Source organism: Silurus meridionalis, chromosome 7, assembly GCF_014805685.1.
Source record: "Silurus meridionalis isolate SWU-2019-XX chromosome 7, ASM1480568v1, whole genome shotgun sequence".
Lineage (NCBI taxonomy): Eukaryota > Metazoa > Chordata > Actinopteri > Siluriformes > Siluridae > Silurus > Silurus meridionalis.
Window position 1 is genome coordinate 10692715 of NC_060890.1, and position 15877 is coordinate 10708591.

General features: G+C 35.9%; 3 protein-coding genes across 3 annotated transcripts; all 3 read right to left on the minus strand.

Moving 5' to 3' along the window:
- Positions 1–1741: 1741 nt before the first annotated feature.
- pvalb9 (parvalbumin 9) lies at positions 1742–5303 on the minus strand. The gene is made up of 5 exons (XM_046854134.1): positions 5244–5303; positions 4626–4693; positions 4332–4464; positions 3725–3834; positions 1742–1973 (listed from the first exon to the last, which is right to left on the minus strand). Exons 2-5 carry the CDS (start codon positions 4690–4692, stop codon positions 1948–1950), a joined length of 336 nt encoding a protein of 111 aa, XP_046710090.1. The 5' UTR covers position 4693; positions 5244–5303; the 3' UTR covers positions 1742–1947.
- Positions 5304–7191: 1888 nt separating this feature from the next.
- On the minus strand, positions 7192–9544 carry LOC124388368 (parvalbumin alpha). The gene is made up of 7 exons (XM_046852918.1): positions 9415–9544; positions 9157–9318; positions 8715–8780; positions 8343–8475; positions 8136–8245; positions 7584–7645; positions 7192–7478 (listed from the first exon to the last, which is right to left on the minus strand). Exons 3-6 carry the CDS (start codon positions 8773–8775, stop codon positions 7620–7622), a joined length of 330 nt encoding a protein of 109 aa, XP_046708874.1. The 5' UTR covers positions 8776–8780; positions 9157–9318; positions 9415–9544; the 3' UTR covers positions 7192–7478; positions 7584–7619.
- Positions 9545–13143: 3599 nt separating this feature from the next.
- On the minus strand, positions 13144–15380 carry LOC124389391 (parvalbumin-2-like). The gene is made up of 5 exons (XM_046854816.1): positions 15326–15380; positions 14696–14767; positions 14212–14344; positions 14002–14111; positions 13144–13443 (listed from the first exon to the last, which is right to left on the minus strand). Exons 2-5 carry the CDS (start codon positions 14754–14756, stop codon positions 13418–13420), a joined length of 330 nt encoding a protein of 109 aa, XP_046710772.1. The 5' UTR covers positions 14757–14767; positions 15326–15380; the 3' UTR covers positions 13144–13417.
- Between the last annotated feature and the right edge of the window lie 497 nt (positions 15381–15877).

The following is a 15877-nucleotide window of genomic DNA, read 5'->3' on the forward strand; positions in this document are numbered from 1 at the left end:
AGCAGGTTGAGAAGAGCCTGGAGAGGTGGAGGTATGCGCTAAGTAAGAGTAAGACAGAGTACATGTCTGTAAATGAGAGGGAGGGCAGTGGAGTGGTGCAGTTGCAGGGAGAAGAGGTGGAGAAGGTGGAGGAGTTCAGGTACCTGGGGTCAACAGTGCAAAGTAACGGAGAGTGTGTAAAAGAAGTGAAGAAAAGAGTGCAGGCAGGGTGGAGCGGGTGGAGAAGAGTGACAGGAGTGATTTGTGATAGAAGAGTATCTGCAAGAATGAAAGGGAAAGTTTATAGAACTGTGGTGAGACCTGCGATGTTGTATGATTTAGAGACAGTGACATTGAGTAAAAGACAGGAGGTTGAGCTGGAGGTAGCAAAGCTAAAGATGTTGAGGTTTTCGTTGGGAGTGACGAGGATGGACAGGATTAGTAATGAGTTTATTAGAGGGATAGCGCATGTAGGACGTTTTGAAAAGGTGAGAGAGGTGAGATTGAGATGGTTGGGACATGTGCAGAGGAGAGAAATGGGTTATATCGATAGGAGAATGCTGAGGATGGAGCCACCAGGAAGGAGAAAAAGAGGAAGGCCAAAGAGGAGGTTTATGGATGTGGTGAGGCATACAGGTAGTCGGTTTGAAAGAGGAGAATGTGGATGACAGCGTGGTATGAAGACGGGTGATCCGCTGTGGCAACCCCTAATGGGAGAACCCGAAAGAAGAAGAAGAAGATGAAGAACAAGAAGAAGAAGAAGAAGAAGAAGAAGTAATTCGGTCAGCAGTGAGAGAGAGAGAGAGAGAGAGAGAGAGAGAGAGAGAGAGAGCGCAAAAAGATGCAAGGTCTTAAGTTCATTCAAAGTAGCTAATGCAGCAGCATTAAGTTAATGCGTGTGCATCTTGTTGCTTAAACTCACACCATTTAATATAGCAAGAAACTGAGCCATAGATTCCTGTTCTTGCTTAAAAGGAAACCTGGTGTGATCTTGCTCCCATTCGCCTCATAGTGTGATGCATTACTGAGATGTGTCTTTGATCAGCACATTTGTAAATAATTGTTATTTGAGTTACTTGTGTGATTTGTAACGTTATTTGTGAGTTATTTCAGTTCAGGTCAGTCTGGCTTTTCTCCTCTAAGTTCTTTGTAATATGGAGACTGTGCATATTAATTCAAAATGAGCAGCACTTTATAATATGCATAATATGCAGACCAGCCTATTTGGCGCCAATAACCATTCCAAAGTGAAGGCCACTGAGATCACCTTCTTATCCCCTTTATAACATTTATTGTAAAATTAAATGAAGCTTTTGACCTTTTTTGTATGATTTTATGCAGAGTGCAACTGCAACAAAATTTGCTATTTGGATGCTATCATACATAAACAGGTGTACTGGTGTCCTTTGACTGTAAGTGTATATTGTGAATTTATGTGGTGAACATATAGTAAGCTTTTCTGAGTGTTTTTATCCTTTGCCAGATGTGCAAGCAATGTTTTATACTATATGTTATTATAAATAATAACAGTTTAAAACACATTTCAGTTGTATCATCTAAAATATTGCAGATTATGCACATTGTTTTTGTAATCTGTTTAAGCCCAGTCTAATGATTTGTGGATTAACCTGAATCTGTAGCAGTTCTGAATACCTTGGCAGCGGGATTACTCAATGATAAGCAGAGTGGTGTGATGCACAATGATCTAAAGCAGGTTTTAAAAGAAACAAGACATAACATATTGCAGTTAGTATTAGTTTATTGTTTCCCTAAACAGTTTTGTCCTTGGTCAAGTGGGGCGAGCATTAGGACATTGACAGATGTTTAACCATCAATCATACATTCACAAGAGAAATAAAAAGTGCATGTTGGTCTCTAAAAAATCTTTTGAAATGTAAAAAGCAGTGGGACAGATAAAATTACAGCACACATGGCTGCTGGTAGAGGACTGAGGAATCATCCAGTCTTTTAAGACAAGACCATGCTCTGGAATTCTGCCAACAAAAACAAAATGTATTAGTGCATATACCTAAGAGCGACTCTGTCTGGTTCTCTGAGATCTCTAATTTTTCATGTTGTAATTGTCTGCAAGTGTGATGTAAATTTAACCATTTACTGGTTTAATATTTTAACTGATGTTGATCGCCTACTCATGTACAGCATTTAAATTGAATATTGCTTTCTCTTGGAGCTATTAGAATGTGTTAAATAGACATTATTGAATAATGCAGATTTTAGGTAGTGAGTACATTCAAAAGCTAATAACAAATAATATAATAGTAGTATAGTAATAAATTGTAAATAAATAGCAAGCTAAATAATATATTATTTGCCCTATGCCATAAAATAACACAAATTATGTTTTAGGATCACTAGTGTCTTCTGCATTTACAAATTTCTCAATTTTTCTTTTTCTTATAGAATGTGACTCCTCAAATATAAATACAAATAATATGTTTGTTGCATCTTAATATCTTAAAAATATTTCCATTCTATTGGTCCTCCTCTTAATAAAGAAGCATAAAAACATACCTAATTTATGGAGTATTTTTTGTACTGTCTTTTACATTTTAAAATGAAAACTATCAGAATATACTATTGGTACTATTTATACAATTTGTTTGTCACATATACATTACAGCACAGTGAAATTCTTTCTTAGCAGATCCCAGCTTGCTTAGAAGCTGGGGTCAGAGCGCAGGGTCAGCCATGATACAGTGCCTCTGAAGCACAGAGTGTTAAGGACTTTGCTCACGGGCTAAAGAGTGGTAGCTGGTCGAAGCTGGTGCTGAAACACCAAGTCTTCCAATTAGTAACCCACCACCTTAACCACTAGGCTACCACTCCCCTCCCCTATATAATGTTATATTCCCCTATACCACTCCCCTTTCCATATATAATAGGGATAGTTATAGCTCAGTAGTTAAGACATTGGACTGTGGATCAGAAGGTCACAGGTTCAAATCCCAGCACCATCAAGCTGCTACTGCTGGGCCCTTGAGCAAGGCCCTTAATCTTCAACTGCTTAGTTGTAAGTTGCTCTGGATAAGGGTGTCTGTGAAATACTGTAAATTAAAATGTTCATAATCATCAAAAATAAATGTTTGTGCTATTTTATTGTTTTTCTAGTCTGAGTCTAAATTAAAGTTAAGGACACTCAGCCATTATTTTCTGAACAGAATATTATGTTTGATGAAGGCTGTGCAAGGACGAATCCAATCAGCTAGCTGCTTATGCATCATTCAGCTATTTGTTCTTTTCCTTTTTCTGATCAGGTAACAACAATTTTTAAATTAGCTGTGAAGCATGTAACAGTGACTCAGGAACTGAGAAAAAGCTAATGTTTCTTTTTCTCACCATTAAAATCCCAAATGTTGGTAGGTACTGTTTTGAAATTAGGAAGGGCCCATCCATACCCAACTCTATGTCTATAGGGGTAATGAATATAATAAGACAGTACAGGTATTTGAATGTTTAAATAAACCAGTAACAAAAACTTTAGAATGTTTAGCAAGAAAAGTTGTAAAGTGTTTTTTCTAAGTTGGACGTAACAGTAACAAAGCTTATGTGCACAATTTCTATTTCTTCTATTTTTTTCTTATTTTAACAAGCTGCAATGCGAAACACAAGCCAAGTTCTCTTACTGCATGTGGTGAATGCAGTGTGCTACTGTTAGAACAGAGAGAATCTATCATGAATTATTTAAACAACCCCCAAAAATGTTATAGTTATAAGAGGAATTTACCATCTACTCCGATTTTGCCATCGCTGTTACCATCGGAACCTGACATGAAGTTTTTAGTTTCATTCTCTGTCAGAGTCCGTGCCCCTGGGACAAACCTCTGCAAGAAGTACCTGTGTCAAACAAATGTTGTTTTTTTTATTTTGTTTTTTTTTTATAAAAAGTATTAATCACAAACTAATAACATACATACTAGCATACAAGAATAAACAAGGTATCATTAAGGCTCTCTGTTTCAATGCAAGTGTGCAAAACCCTCAGCAAAAAATTATAATGCAGTCACCATCAAAGTCACTTACCTGCCCTTGCCACAAGGTCTACTGGCAGAATTACATAATGCAGATAAACTACACAAAACACCTAACTGATTATATTTGGAAATGGCTTAGAGAATGGCTCTCTGACAGAACGTAATTGAGGCTGCTGTTAAAGCTGCTTAGGGCCAAAAAAGTTTTATTCACGATTTAAGCATCAATTGGAAATGTATAAGCTACTGCATCTGATATATCTTAGACTGTGCCTTAATAATAAAAAGAATTAATTGATGATCATTAGAATACTTCTTTACTTAATTTAAACGAAAAGTGTCAAACTTAAAAAAATGACATACTTGAGTTCTGATTCCTCAATAAACCCACTGTTGTTGTCATCTAAGAGGTGGAACACTTCCCTGACTTCCTCTGGGCTTTTCTTTGTCAGACCAATGAGCTGGAAAAATTTCTTGTAACTGAAGGAATCTGGGGCTGCCAGGAGGAGTGCACAAAAGAGACAGGTGAAAACTGACCTTTTCAGAACAGAGCTATCTGTTATTACATTTTAGATCTATCAGTACTACATTTACTTAATGTTCTTAATGATCATATTTATGTTTATAAATATTATATTTATAAGCTACTTAACTTACCTTCACACTCCTTAATGGCATTTTCAATGGCTTCAGCAGAGAGTATATCAGTGAGAGACATATTCATCCTGTCAAGAAACAATATGATAAATGATTTCCATTCATCTAAGTATAAAACCAGTTGTGTGGTCCTAATTAATAAAAAAATACAAAGGGAAAAGTCTAGCATTAATAAATGTAAGAATAAAAAAAAGGATTGAACTAGTTAATTTATTTTTTAGAGAGAGACAAGAAACAAGAAATCTATGGGTTGTTCCATCAATGCCATATCATCTGTAAAATAGTTTTGCCTAAAAAATGTAATATATTTAGACCACTGGTATATTTTATAAGCTTTACTCCAAAAACGAAAAAAAAAAAAATCTAGGTAAAAGATACATTCTAAAGGTGTAAAAATAAATGTGCCATTAATGGAACCAGACCAGAGTTTTTTTTATTCATGAGCATGCATTTCTAACATATACTGTAACAAGGCCACATTCAAGATTCCATTTCTTTCACTATTTTTATATAATTTTAAATGTTTTAACATTAAATTTCTATGTCATAGGTCTAACTTTGTCTATCCCTTTAACTTTCTCTGACTGAGTGAAATGGTGATGCTGAGATGATGCTCACCGATGTGCAGTCCCCTGGTGGTTTAAAGCGCAGCTCTTCTGGTTGTGTGTTTCCCCCTGAGTGTGGACTTATATAAGGGGCTGATGACACAGACGATGTCTGACTATAAGGTTACCTGTCGGTGGATCAGATTCTTGCCACAAGGCTCTACTTACCGGCCTAATTAACCTTTAGTGTGAGCAGAGCATGCCCTGCAGACACATGCACTACACACAGTGATTCACACAACGCAGTGCTTCATTACCACTTTCACTCTCACAAACTAGACACACTAAGACACATTTCTACAGTCACACGTGAGAGAATGTTCATGAATGTGCGACTGTCACTGTAGAAATGTGTCATATGAGAGTGTACATATCACATAGGTGACTGTGTGCAACTGGACAACATAACATTCCTGAAAAGTCATTTTCATTCTCACAAGTGGATTAAATTGACTATTAATAATATGAATACGAATATGAATAATATGAATCTCCATTCATTTACTCATTTTCAGAAACTACTTTAACCTTTTTAGGGTCACAATTTTTCCTGAAGCATATCATGGTAGCACAGCGTGCAAGGCATAAGAAGTCATCCCAGATGTAAATCTAGTCCACTGTAGTCAACCATATTCATACACACACTCAAGTCTAGGAGCACCTGGTCCAACCATTTCACCTACTACATATTTCTGTTCAGTGGGACACTAGAGTACTACTGTAACATTTAATTTTTAGGGATTTTTGTAGTGAACTCATTTAAAATAATTACATGGGTGTGTTCTTTTTCTCTTGTTTCTTTTGTTCAGCTGTGTAACTAAGATAACTGTAATAAAGCTCTCCTCCAAATGCTGTAAATGCAAATGATGCTTTGCCAGATTTGATTTAAAAATAAAAACTTTAGCTCAATTATAAACTTGGTATAAATGTAAAGGGTGTGTGGTATTTCTTTGGACTTTTATACCAGCTCTAGCAGCTTTACCAATGTCAAATGGCACAAAAGAAATGTGTTTATAGTGCTGTAAGTGGTGCAAACTGTGGATAAATGACAGAGGTTTTAGTGCCAGACTTACAGTAGCATAACCTCAGCATGGCATGATGTTCATAATGCGTGAGATGATATTGCTACAGTGTGGCTTGGGGCTGTGAGGTTGTCCTGAGGAAGAAGAGACGACATAAGAGCCTGTCAACAGGGTCTAATGTCACAGAACTTACTGGTAGTGTTACAGTGTAGAGAACTATCCCTTTACATTTTACTTTGCATTTGTGGACAGAAGCAGAATATTTTTCAAGGATGATTATAACAATTTAATACAAACCAATCAAGAATGATCATTCAGGAGGGCACAGGGTTTGAGAATACTAAACTGAATATGTCATATACATTTGATCATTAAAAAAACCTACCCTGCTAGCTTTCCACAGGTTGTAGCAATGTGGCAAAATACCACACAGTGTTAATTAAAAAAAAATTCTTACTTTTTAAGCTACTTTTTATTAGCTTGCTAAGTGAATGACAATGATAAATCCATATTTTAGATTCATTTTTCTTTGGCCACGTTCAGTCCTGCACTGCACACAATTTACTGATCAGCCATTAGATCAACGCTTTTGTGTTCTTTGTATTTGGATAACTAGCTGTATTAAAGGAGCAATATTTTGTATCATATTTTAGCCTATAACTACACTTCTTTTATTATATGTTTGCATATCTCTGATGTTTGTTGTTGTTGTTTTAAGAAAAAAGCAAAAGCCTGAAATTAGGAAACTAATCTGATCCATCAATGTCTTTCTAAGATATTAAATGTTTTTTAAAGATATAAAAACTTTTCCAAAACATTTTGTAATCTTTTGTAAGCCACACCTGAAATCTATTGTCTTTGTGCCCTAGGGTGGTTTAAAATAATCCTTATTGTGTATTCATAATACCATAAGAAAAGAATGTTACTCTGACACAAAAATGAAAAAAATGGACATTTATTCTCTTCTCACCATCCTTTGCCAAAAAAAGTGCATCACAGATTGTACAGTACCCCAAGTTCATGTCTATGACATGTCTTAAACAACCATTTGACATTTAAAGTCATTCAGGGCAGAGGGCAGCTTGGGAGCATAAGGTGCGCAGGCATGTCAAAGTCATATATAAAAATCAGCTTGACTGAGGTGAGGCTTTGGGAATTGTTGTTCCTTTTCTGTAAGAGGTTGTTGTGGTCAGCTGTCATTTAACCCTTGTCCACAGCAGCAAGCTCTGAAAGTAAAGAAAAAGATATTAAATCAGTAGGATTGGTTTGGTCGCGCAAGCATTGTACTACTTTTGTGGGTTAATAAAAAGGTAAAGGAAAACTTTTTTTACCATAAACTCCAAAAATCTTCAGGTTGCATGAAGTGCTTAAGCCTTCACAAGAGCTGCGAACTCTAAAAAAAGATAATAATAATAATTTAAAAAAAAAAACAACTGAAAAAAGACATTTTGGAAATACGTTTTCTCGTGTCCTTAAATGTTGTTCTGTCTTTAATTGTTGTTGTGTCTTTTGCTACAAGGTCACTATTGCAAAAGAGTTTTCTTATCTAAATCATTGACTTTATCTTAAACATTCCACATTTAGTCTCTGTATTAATAAAGGTTACCACTACTACATTAGGCAGTTTTATTAACTCTATTGAATTCATTCATATTCACAGTCTAGACAAAATATAGATACAGAGCATTGCTTTAATTGCAATGTTTTTAAAGTAATTATTTTCTAAAATGTAAAGAGTAACTAGTAAATAACTCTACAGACACTAGACTGAAAAGTGACTTAAACTTTAATAAAATATCTATTAAACTGTTTGTGTAAATAATCAGTACATCTATATTCTTTTTGCCTTCATTATTAAAAGATCCTAGTATTGCTTAATGTACCATCAACTCCAATTTTGCCGTCACCATCACTGTCACCGGCTGCAAGGAAGGCCTTGGTCTCAGCATCAGTCAGAGCTCTGGCACCAGCAGAGAAGTTCTGCAGGAACAGTCTGAAGGAAATAGGTAGAGTTTGTTTAATTAAATATAATGGGATTATTTTAAGGATTATACTAAACTAACTAAATCTGCAAAAAGCTAGATTCTTACTTCAGCTCATCTTCCTCAATGAAGCCGCTCTTGTCCTGGTCAATGACAGCGAAGGCCTTCTTGACATCATCACTGGACTTTGCACTCAGGCCAACCTTGGCAAAGAAGGTCTTGTAGTTGAAAGAGTCAGCAGCTTAAAATCAAGAAAGACATAGGACAATTATGGTTTTGAAAAAAAAGCACTGATGTCAGAAAATCTGCAAATAAATTTGGAAGCTTGTCTAGAATGTTCTGAAGATGCAGCAGCTCTTCTTTAAATTAAAGCGCTCCTCATGGTTGAGCCATAACAGGTTGTATAACCCCTAAAGATAACTTCCGCTAATGTGGTCAATATCTTGTAATGATCACGAGGACAAGAGATCTTGACAGTACCTTGGCAAGCCTGCAAGGCTGCAGTGATGTCAGCATCACTCAGGATACCAGCAAATGCCATTTTTTCTGTAAAGGAAAGACAAAAAAGTAAGGCTGAAAATAAGGCTTATAAAGGGAAACATATCACACACAGACAAGTGAAGCATTAATTGCTGTCTACTAGAGAACCATGTACAAAATCACAGGCACATTTTTTTTTCAGTTATATTACAATATGAAGTGTGCAGAGTGACTAAAATGTAAATTAGAAGTGTGAATGAGTTGGGAGTTGCTAAATTCTGGTCAGTGGTAAAATTATGTCATAATCCATATCCATGTCATATTCATTTCTGATGCAAATTTCAAGTTAGTTTCTTTATTTTCCTTTCTTTCTTTTTTTCTTTTTTTTTTTTTTGTTTGTTAAGAAAATAAATTAGGATTGAGGCTACAGACTCTCACTCACCTTGGGTTGTGTTTGGGGCAGCGGTGTGCACTCGGACTGATGAGAACTGGCGACTTCAGTGACCACATGCTCCGCGCCGTGAGGTTTATATACGCTCGCGCTGTGTCCACTCACCGAAACTTGAGGCACGCGCGTAACAGACACCGCGTGCCAAGCAGTTGGCTGAAAAACGTATCCAGTAGTCAGGCCGTTCTATTTATAAGCGTATAAATGAAGCTGGTTAAAATGTACGTATATGTAAAAGTGCTTAATACTCACCAGTGGTCTAATAATACACGCTGCTGAGGCGGATGAACACTGGACGGCAGAGGTGCGCTGCATGTGAGATGCACTCAGTCCACATGATCCTCTCTCGCCCTCTCTCTCTCTCTCTCTCTCTCTCTCTCTCTCTCTCTCTCTCACACACACACACACACACACACTTCCACTGCTGCAGCTCATTTTATCGGGAAAGCTTTAGGATTCCTTTCAGGACTGACCTCACATTTAAACAAATCGGATTATGAGTTCGGTTCCTGTGTAGCGTTTTCGAAACTGGCGGCATCATGACTTCCAAAAGAAACAAACAAAAAATCAAGCAGCTAACAAACAAACAAACAAACGGAACGAGTCGAGTGCCAGGTTTATAGCTACCATTTCCGTTTTCTGTTTGCTATTGCCATCTTAATGCTGTTTTAATGTCTGTTAGAATTCTGCATTAGCTTTTGGTTCGTGTTCATGTCACGTTGGTCCTATTTTTTTTAATATACATATATATATATATATATATATATATATATATATATATATATATATATATATATATATTATTATTATTATTATTTTTTTTTTTTTTAATTGTGAGCATATATTTATATGGCAAGTAATAAAACACATTCATGTTGCCATTGTTCGAATTTGTTTTTCGAAAACGTTTGTTGTGACAGTTGATTATATTTAGAAGCATATTGAATGTAATGAAAAAGATGTAATATTTCAGTATATTGTGGTCATTGTGGCAATTATAGAAATTAGATTTTAATTCCCATGTCAAAACTTGTGCAATGTTTGTTTCAGCATATTAAGAGCAAATCCATCTGCAGTTATTATATATGGAAATTAAATACAGTTGTATCAGAAGAATCATGTCTTTGCATGAACTTTGTTTTAAAATCTGTAAATAAAAAAGGCATTGTGGAAGGATGAGATGATTTATTGATGTATTGATGTTTCTCCACAATACAATCTATTCCACACATCCAACAATATATACATGCCATGGCCTCCTTTTAGGACAGTTACAATACTATTTGTATTATTGGACCCAGACATGTTTCATTTAAAAGTGTATTTCAAATATTGTGTCTTACAGTTTTTACCAATTGCTTACACACGTTTTCAAAATCAAGTCTCTTTTTTAAAACTCTACACACAATTCTCAAAACTGCACACACAAAATGCAAAATAGCTCACATCTCCTTCAAAATGCAACACTGCATTCAAAATGCCATCAACACGTGTCAGAATGAAGCATTTGCATCAAATGGCAAACACCTCTTTCATAATAATACATTTCTGGATATACCATGTAAACACTGCTGTTCTAAAGCTAAAGCTCTTTGGTCTTTTATAGGCTTATATCTACATTTCAATATGTTCTACAGTGAAAGTAACCTGCTGAGAGGGGTAACAAGTACACCGGAAACGCCAATGCAATGTAGAAACAGAAAATATGTATTAAGCCAAAAATTACTGTTGTATACATTAGCATACAACAGAACAATAAACATGTAAACCAAAAGTATATTCTTTACAGTAGAATACAGTAAATTGTGTGTGGGGTCCCGGTCCAGGATTTGGCAGGGGGGAGGGGGGGTGCAGTCCCCAGTGCTACGCTTTATCTCTTCTCCGAGCTGGGTCTGGCCACAATACTTCGTCCACATCACAAGCTACGTTTTCTCTATGTCCCCACATGCTGGAGAAGTGGCAAGCGGGCCAAGGGTTGGCGATCATACACTTTCCAGCGCCAGGCTGAGAAGAATTCCTCTATGTGATTTAGAAAAGGTGAATATGGGGGTAGGTACAAAACTACAAATTGTGAATGGGTGGCAAACCAGTTTTGGATCAGAACATCCTGGTGAAAACTAACATTGTCCCATATAAGCACAAACCTAGCAGGTTCCTTCTTTTATTTGCCCTCGTCCTCTTCTTTCTCTTCCTCTTCCCCTTCCCTTTTCTCCTCCTCCTCTTGCTGTTCATTGTTAGCATCCATTGTTCAAAACAGGTAATCTGATCTTTGACCTATTTATAGGCCTATTCATACTACTGTAAAGTAAAGCAGTGATTGGTTAGTGATCAATTAAGCAATTACTGTTTGCAGATGTGTCTGTGTGACCTGGTGACTAGGTGTAGCATTTTGATCGGTTGTGTTTGGAAAAGGAAAGCAAGTTACTTTCTGATCAATCCTTGTGTTTTAGGTAGAGAATTGTGTGTAGTGTTTTGAAAAAAGTGTTTTATGCAATTGAAGACTGAGTCAAAGGCTGAGAAATAGCTTATGGTTTTGCAGATTTGGCATGGAGTTTTGCAATTTGAGTGAGAGGTTTCAAAAATCGTGTGATATGAAAAGATTTTGTGTGTAAGCAATTGGTAAGAACTGTAATTGTTTCACCTGAAGTATTTCTACTCTACGAGCATGTTATTACAGTGAAGGCACTATTTAAGAAGGTTGTGAAAGGTGATAGCTGTTCGCCATTAAAATGCTCAGACACAATCGTGAGTGAAACTTTGTTTACGTTAGGGTCACCCCACTTAACTAATAGCCAAACAGACCTCTCTCTCCCCCTCTCTATCTGTGTGTGTGTGTGTGTGTGTGTGTGTGTGTGTGTGTGTGTGTGTGAGTTTGTGTGTGTGTGTGTGTGTGTGTGTGTGTGTGTGTGTGTGTCTGTGTGTGTGTGTGTGTGTGTGTGTGTGTGAGAGAGAGAGAGAGAGAGAGAGAAAGAGAAAGAAAGAGATATGAAATGTTTGAACTACAGAATAGCAAATAAGCAATTATGTTCTCACATTTTGCTTTAACTCATAAACTCAAAGAAAAACATTTATATCAAGTTAATCAATTAATATCTGCCTGTTTATTAACAATCTCTCCAAGCAGGTGGTGGGACAGATTCAGGTGTCTACTATAAGTAATTTTTTCTGTCAATCACTATATGTTATTATTTGTTTTTGTTTTGTGAAAATAAGGAAGGACAATTTTGCTCTTTTCATGAGATCAGAAGTTTACTTATTAGTTTCTTTCCAATTCAGACTTTAAGCCTAATGCTAACTGCACAGCGGAACAGCAATATAATATTTTTGTTAATTTGAAAGTGCTAGATTTTGAAGCTTAGGCTTTAAGATAAATATTTTTAATGACATTTTAATGGACAATGTGAGGGAAAGGTTGCAAGATGTCAAGAAGTGTCTAAGATGTAGCACTACCTCTCTAAGATTTAAAAATATAAAAAGACATACTCTTGTGTTCTAATAAAAATTGAGCCGAGTGACTAAAATAAAGCCTTGTAAAAGTCATTCCCAGTAAGACATAACTAGTATAGCAATACTAGCCTCATGTATGTACTACATACATGTGCAATGTTACTGATCCATCTTGGATAATTATAGACACATGTAAGTGATGCCTGTACAGTAATGTATCTGAGTGTGTATAGAGGAACGTAGCTTAGGAATCCTTTGTGGATCCTGTGTTGAAACATCTGTGCATTCCTCCTGCTCTCTCCCAGAGACGGAGTTGGAAATCTCTGGCTTTAACAGTTTAACAGTTATTCTATCAAACCATTTATCCCCATTGAAAGTGTCTCCAATGTGACACTAATCACAATGTGTTATGTTTTGGAATGGGAGAGTTCCCATATTTCTGTAACAGTTTTATGTTTCTTGTATATAAATGTATATATCAAGCTGGTTCATGTGAGATTATGTGTGTGTTATAAAATCGACAGATGCCAGTTGTACACCAAATGCAAATTTATTTCATTGTCAAAAGTGCAAAAGGCATTTTATATTTGCATATGTTAGGCTCTTTACATAATTACATACCTAACAAGAAATAAATGAGCAATACATAGTTTTTAAGACATTTCTTCTTGCAGTGAGGAGTTGTGAGTTGTCATAAATAAATACATATAAAAAAAATTAATTAAGTATTGGAGCCAGGGGAATCTACAAAAGCATAGACACCTGTTTCCAAAAAGAAAAAAAGAAAAGAAAATGGAGTTCACAATGCTTAAGCCTTCACAAGGGAAGCAAACTCTGTTGAAGAGAAAACAGAAACAAACAATTAATAAAACATTCTTAGGGTCTATGATATGTTTATGTATGCTGAATGCCATTTAATTGCAGTTGTCAGTATATGTCAGGCTGTATGTCAGTATTGTTTGATACATCAGTCCAATGACTAGAAGTAAGTGTGTGCCTATGGTAGAGTATAGACAGAATTTTAGAAGTCTGTAAGAACTAATAAAAATAAGCTTAATAAATACACAAGACTCTGGTAACACTGAAGGACACTAAATAATTAAGGTACATTTTCAGTATCCTGTCAGTGAGTACAGTGCATAACATGTACATTTCTCCTGTCTCTTGTCCAATGTAAATGTGGTTTTGTTATTACATATTGGTATTAGTTATACTGCAGCAGTCTCCTATTATTATTTATGTATGACCTAGCGGATATATCTGTATACAGACAACTAGATGTTCTGGAACCTTGCTCAAAATGTGTGCAAAATGAAAAGTCAGATTTGTCTTCATTAATTATAGACGATGCATTTCACTAAAGCACTGGAAGGACTCGTATTGCTTATTTACCATCAACTCCAATTTTGCCGTCACCATCACTGTCACCAGCTGCAAGGAAGGCCTTGGTCTCAGCATCAGTCAGAGCTCTGGCACCAGCAGAGAAGTTTTGCAGGAACAGTCTGAAGGAAAGAGAACAGCATTTTATAGGCATAATGAACACAAATATCTATTAAATATATTTTCACTTTTACATTGCAAATATTAAGTAATGATTTTTACTTCAGCTCATCCTCCTCAATAAATCCACTCTTGTCCTGATCAATTACGAAGAAAGCCTTCTTGACATCATCAGCAGTTTTTCCTGACAGGCCAACCTTGGCGAAAAAGGTCTTGTAGTTGAAGCTCTCGGGAGCTAGAGAAGGTAAGAAATTTTCCTTGTTAGTATTTTTTCCTACTTTTTTATTGCTATTAACAGCTTGTCCAAAACACACCAAGTTGATTAAAACACTTGTAGATTAATGTTTAAATCTAGTCTTTACAAATGGCTTTTATTAATATTGATCAATATTAATTTTCAGACATTACAGTCTGAAAAAATTGCATTATATTTAAAAGTGAAAAGAGTTAAATCGATGAATCTTTGAAGGTAGGAGCATAAAGCAGAGGCTTTCCCTTTCAGTAAAAACTAGTTAGATCCCAATTGAAAAGCCACCATTGATGACTATTAGGGACCCTTAAATGAACTACAATATGTCTTTCTCACCAGAGCAGGCGCTGAGGGCTGCAGCCACATCCTCTTCCTTAAGAATTCCAGCGAAGGCCATTTTTTCAAAATCTGCGAATAGAAATTCACATTTAAAAATTGTATATCTTTAACTTCTGCGTTTGAGCCTGCACTCCATACTGGCATAAAGTATTAGGGCTAGAATGGTAGCAAATGCATAATAAAATCCTCAGTGTTAAATGAACTCCTAGAGTCTTCATGTGAGTCTGAATACAGAGTTGAGCTCTACAGCACTGGCAAAAATCCTTAATCATACATCACTTAACCATTATTGTGCCGAGCAGTAACGAAATATCAACAATGTTTATATAAATCCTGGAGAGATATGAACATTATTGGATTTGGATAAACATCTAGACATTTTAAATCTATCTGTACTCGATTCTTTAATCTGTCCACCCAAGTTTCCTATCACAGCATGAATGAGCAAGCTCATCCTCGTGCAGATAAAAATCCTTGATGAGACAATAGATTAAAATAAAAGCAGCCATATCCCCGCAGAAGTAGATCCGTTTGCATCCACCAGCAAGTTTTTGCTCCTCTTTTCATCATGTGTATTCCATGGCGGTAAAAAACCTTGCAAGATGAGTGTGCAGTGATGGGCCTCACCTTTGTGCTGCTACTCTCTACAACAGATGTGGCAGATGACTGTAGCCAAGACTGCCTTCTCCTGCATTTATACCCTTGTCTCAAGCACTGAAACAGACACCATATGCTTAGGTTGGCAATAGTTTCCAAAAAAATGTGTCCAGTAGTCTTATAGGACTATTTATAGGTTTTCAAAATGGGTAACGTGCTAAGCTCTTTTGTGAAACACAATATTTAATCATGAACTTTTGCAATTTTGCATAAAGCCAGAAGGACATCTTAAGTGTAATGGGTTTGTAATGGAAGCATCAGTCATTATTATTAATTTATTTGTATATTTATTTATGTTATATGTCTACCCTACTGATTCATTAATTTACATTCTTCATTCATTTGTTGATTCATTCACATTGTTTTATCATTAAATTGCAATAAAGTTTAAATGCTTTGCCAACATGCAATAAATTAAACTTTTTAAAATTATAATCCAAAAACTGATAAAATGTGTTGCTAAAACTAAGATCTGCAATACAACTGACTCAAATATATGATATAGGTGAGCTAAATACATAT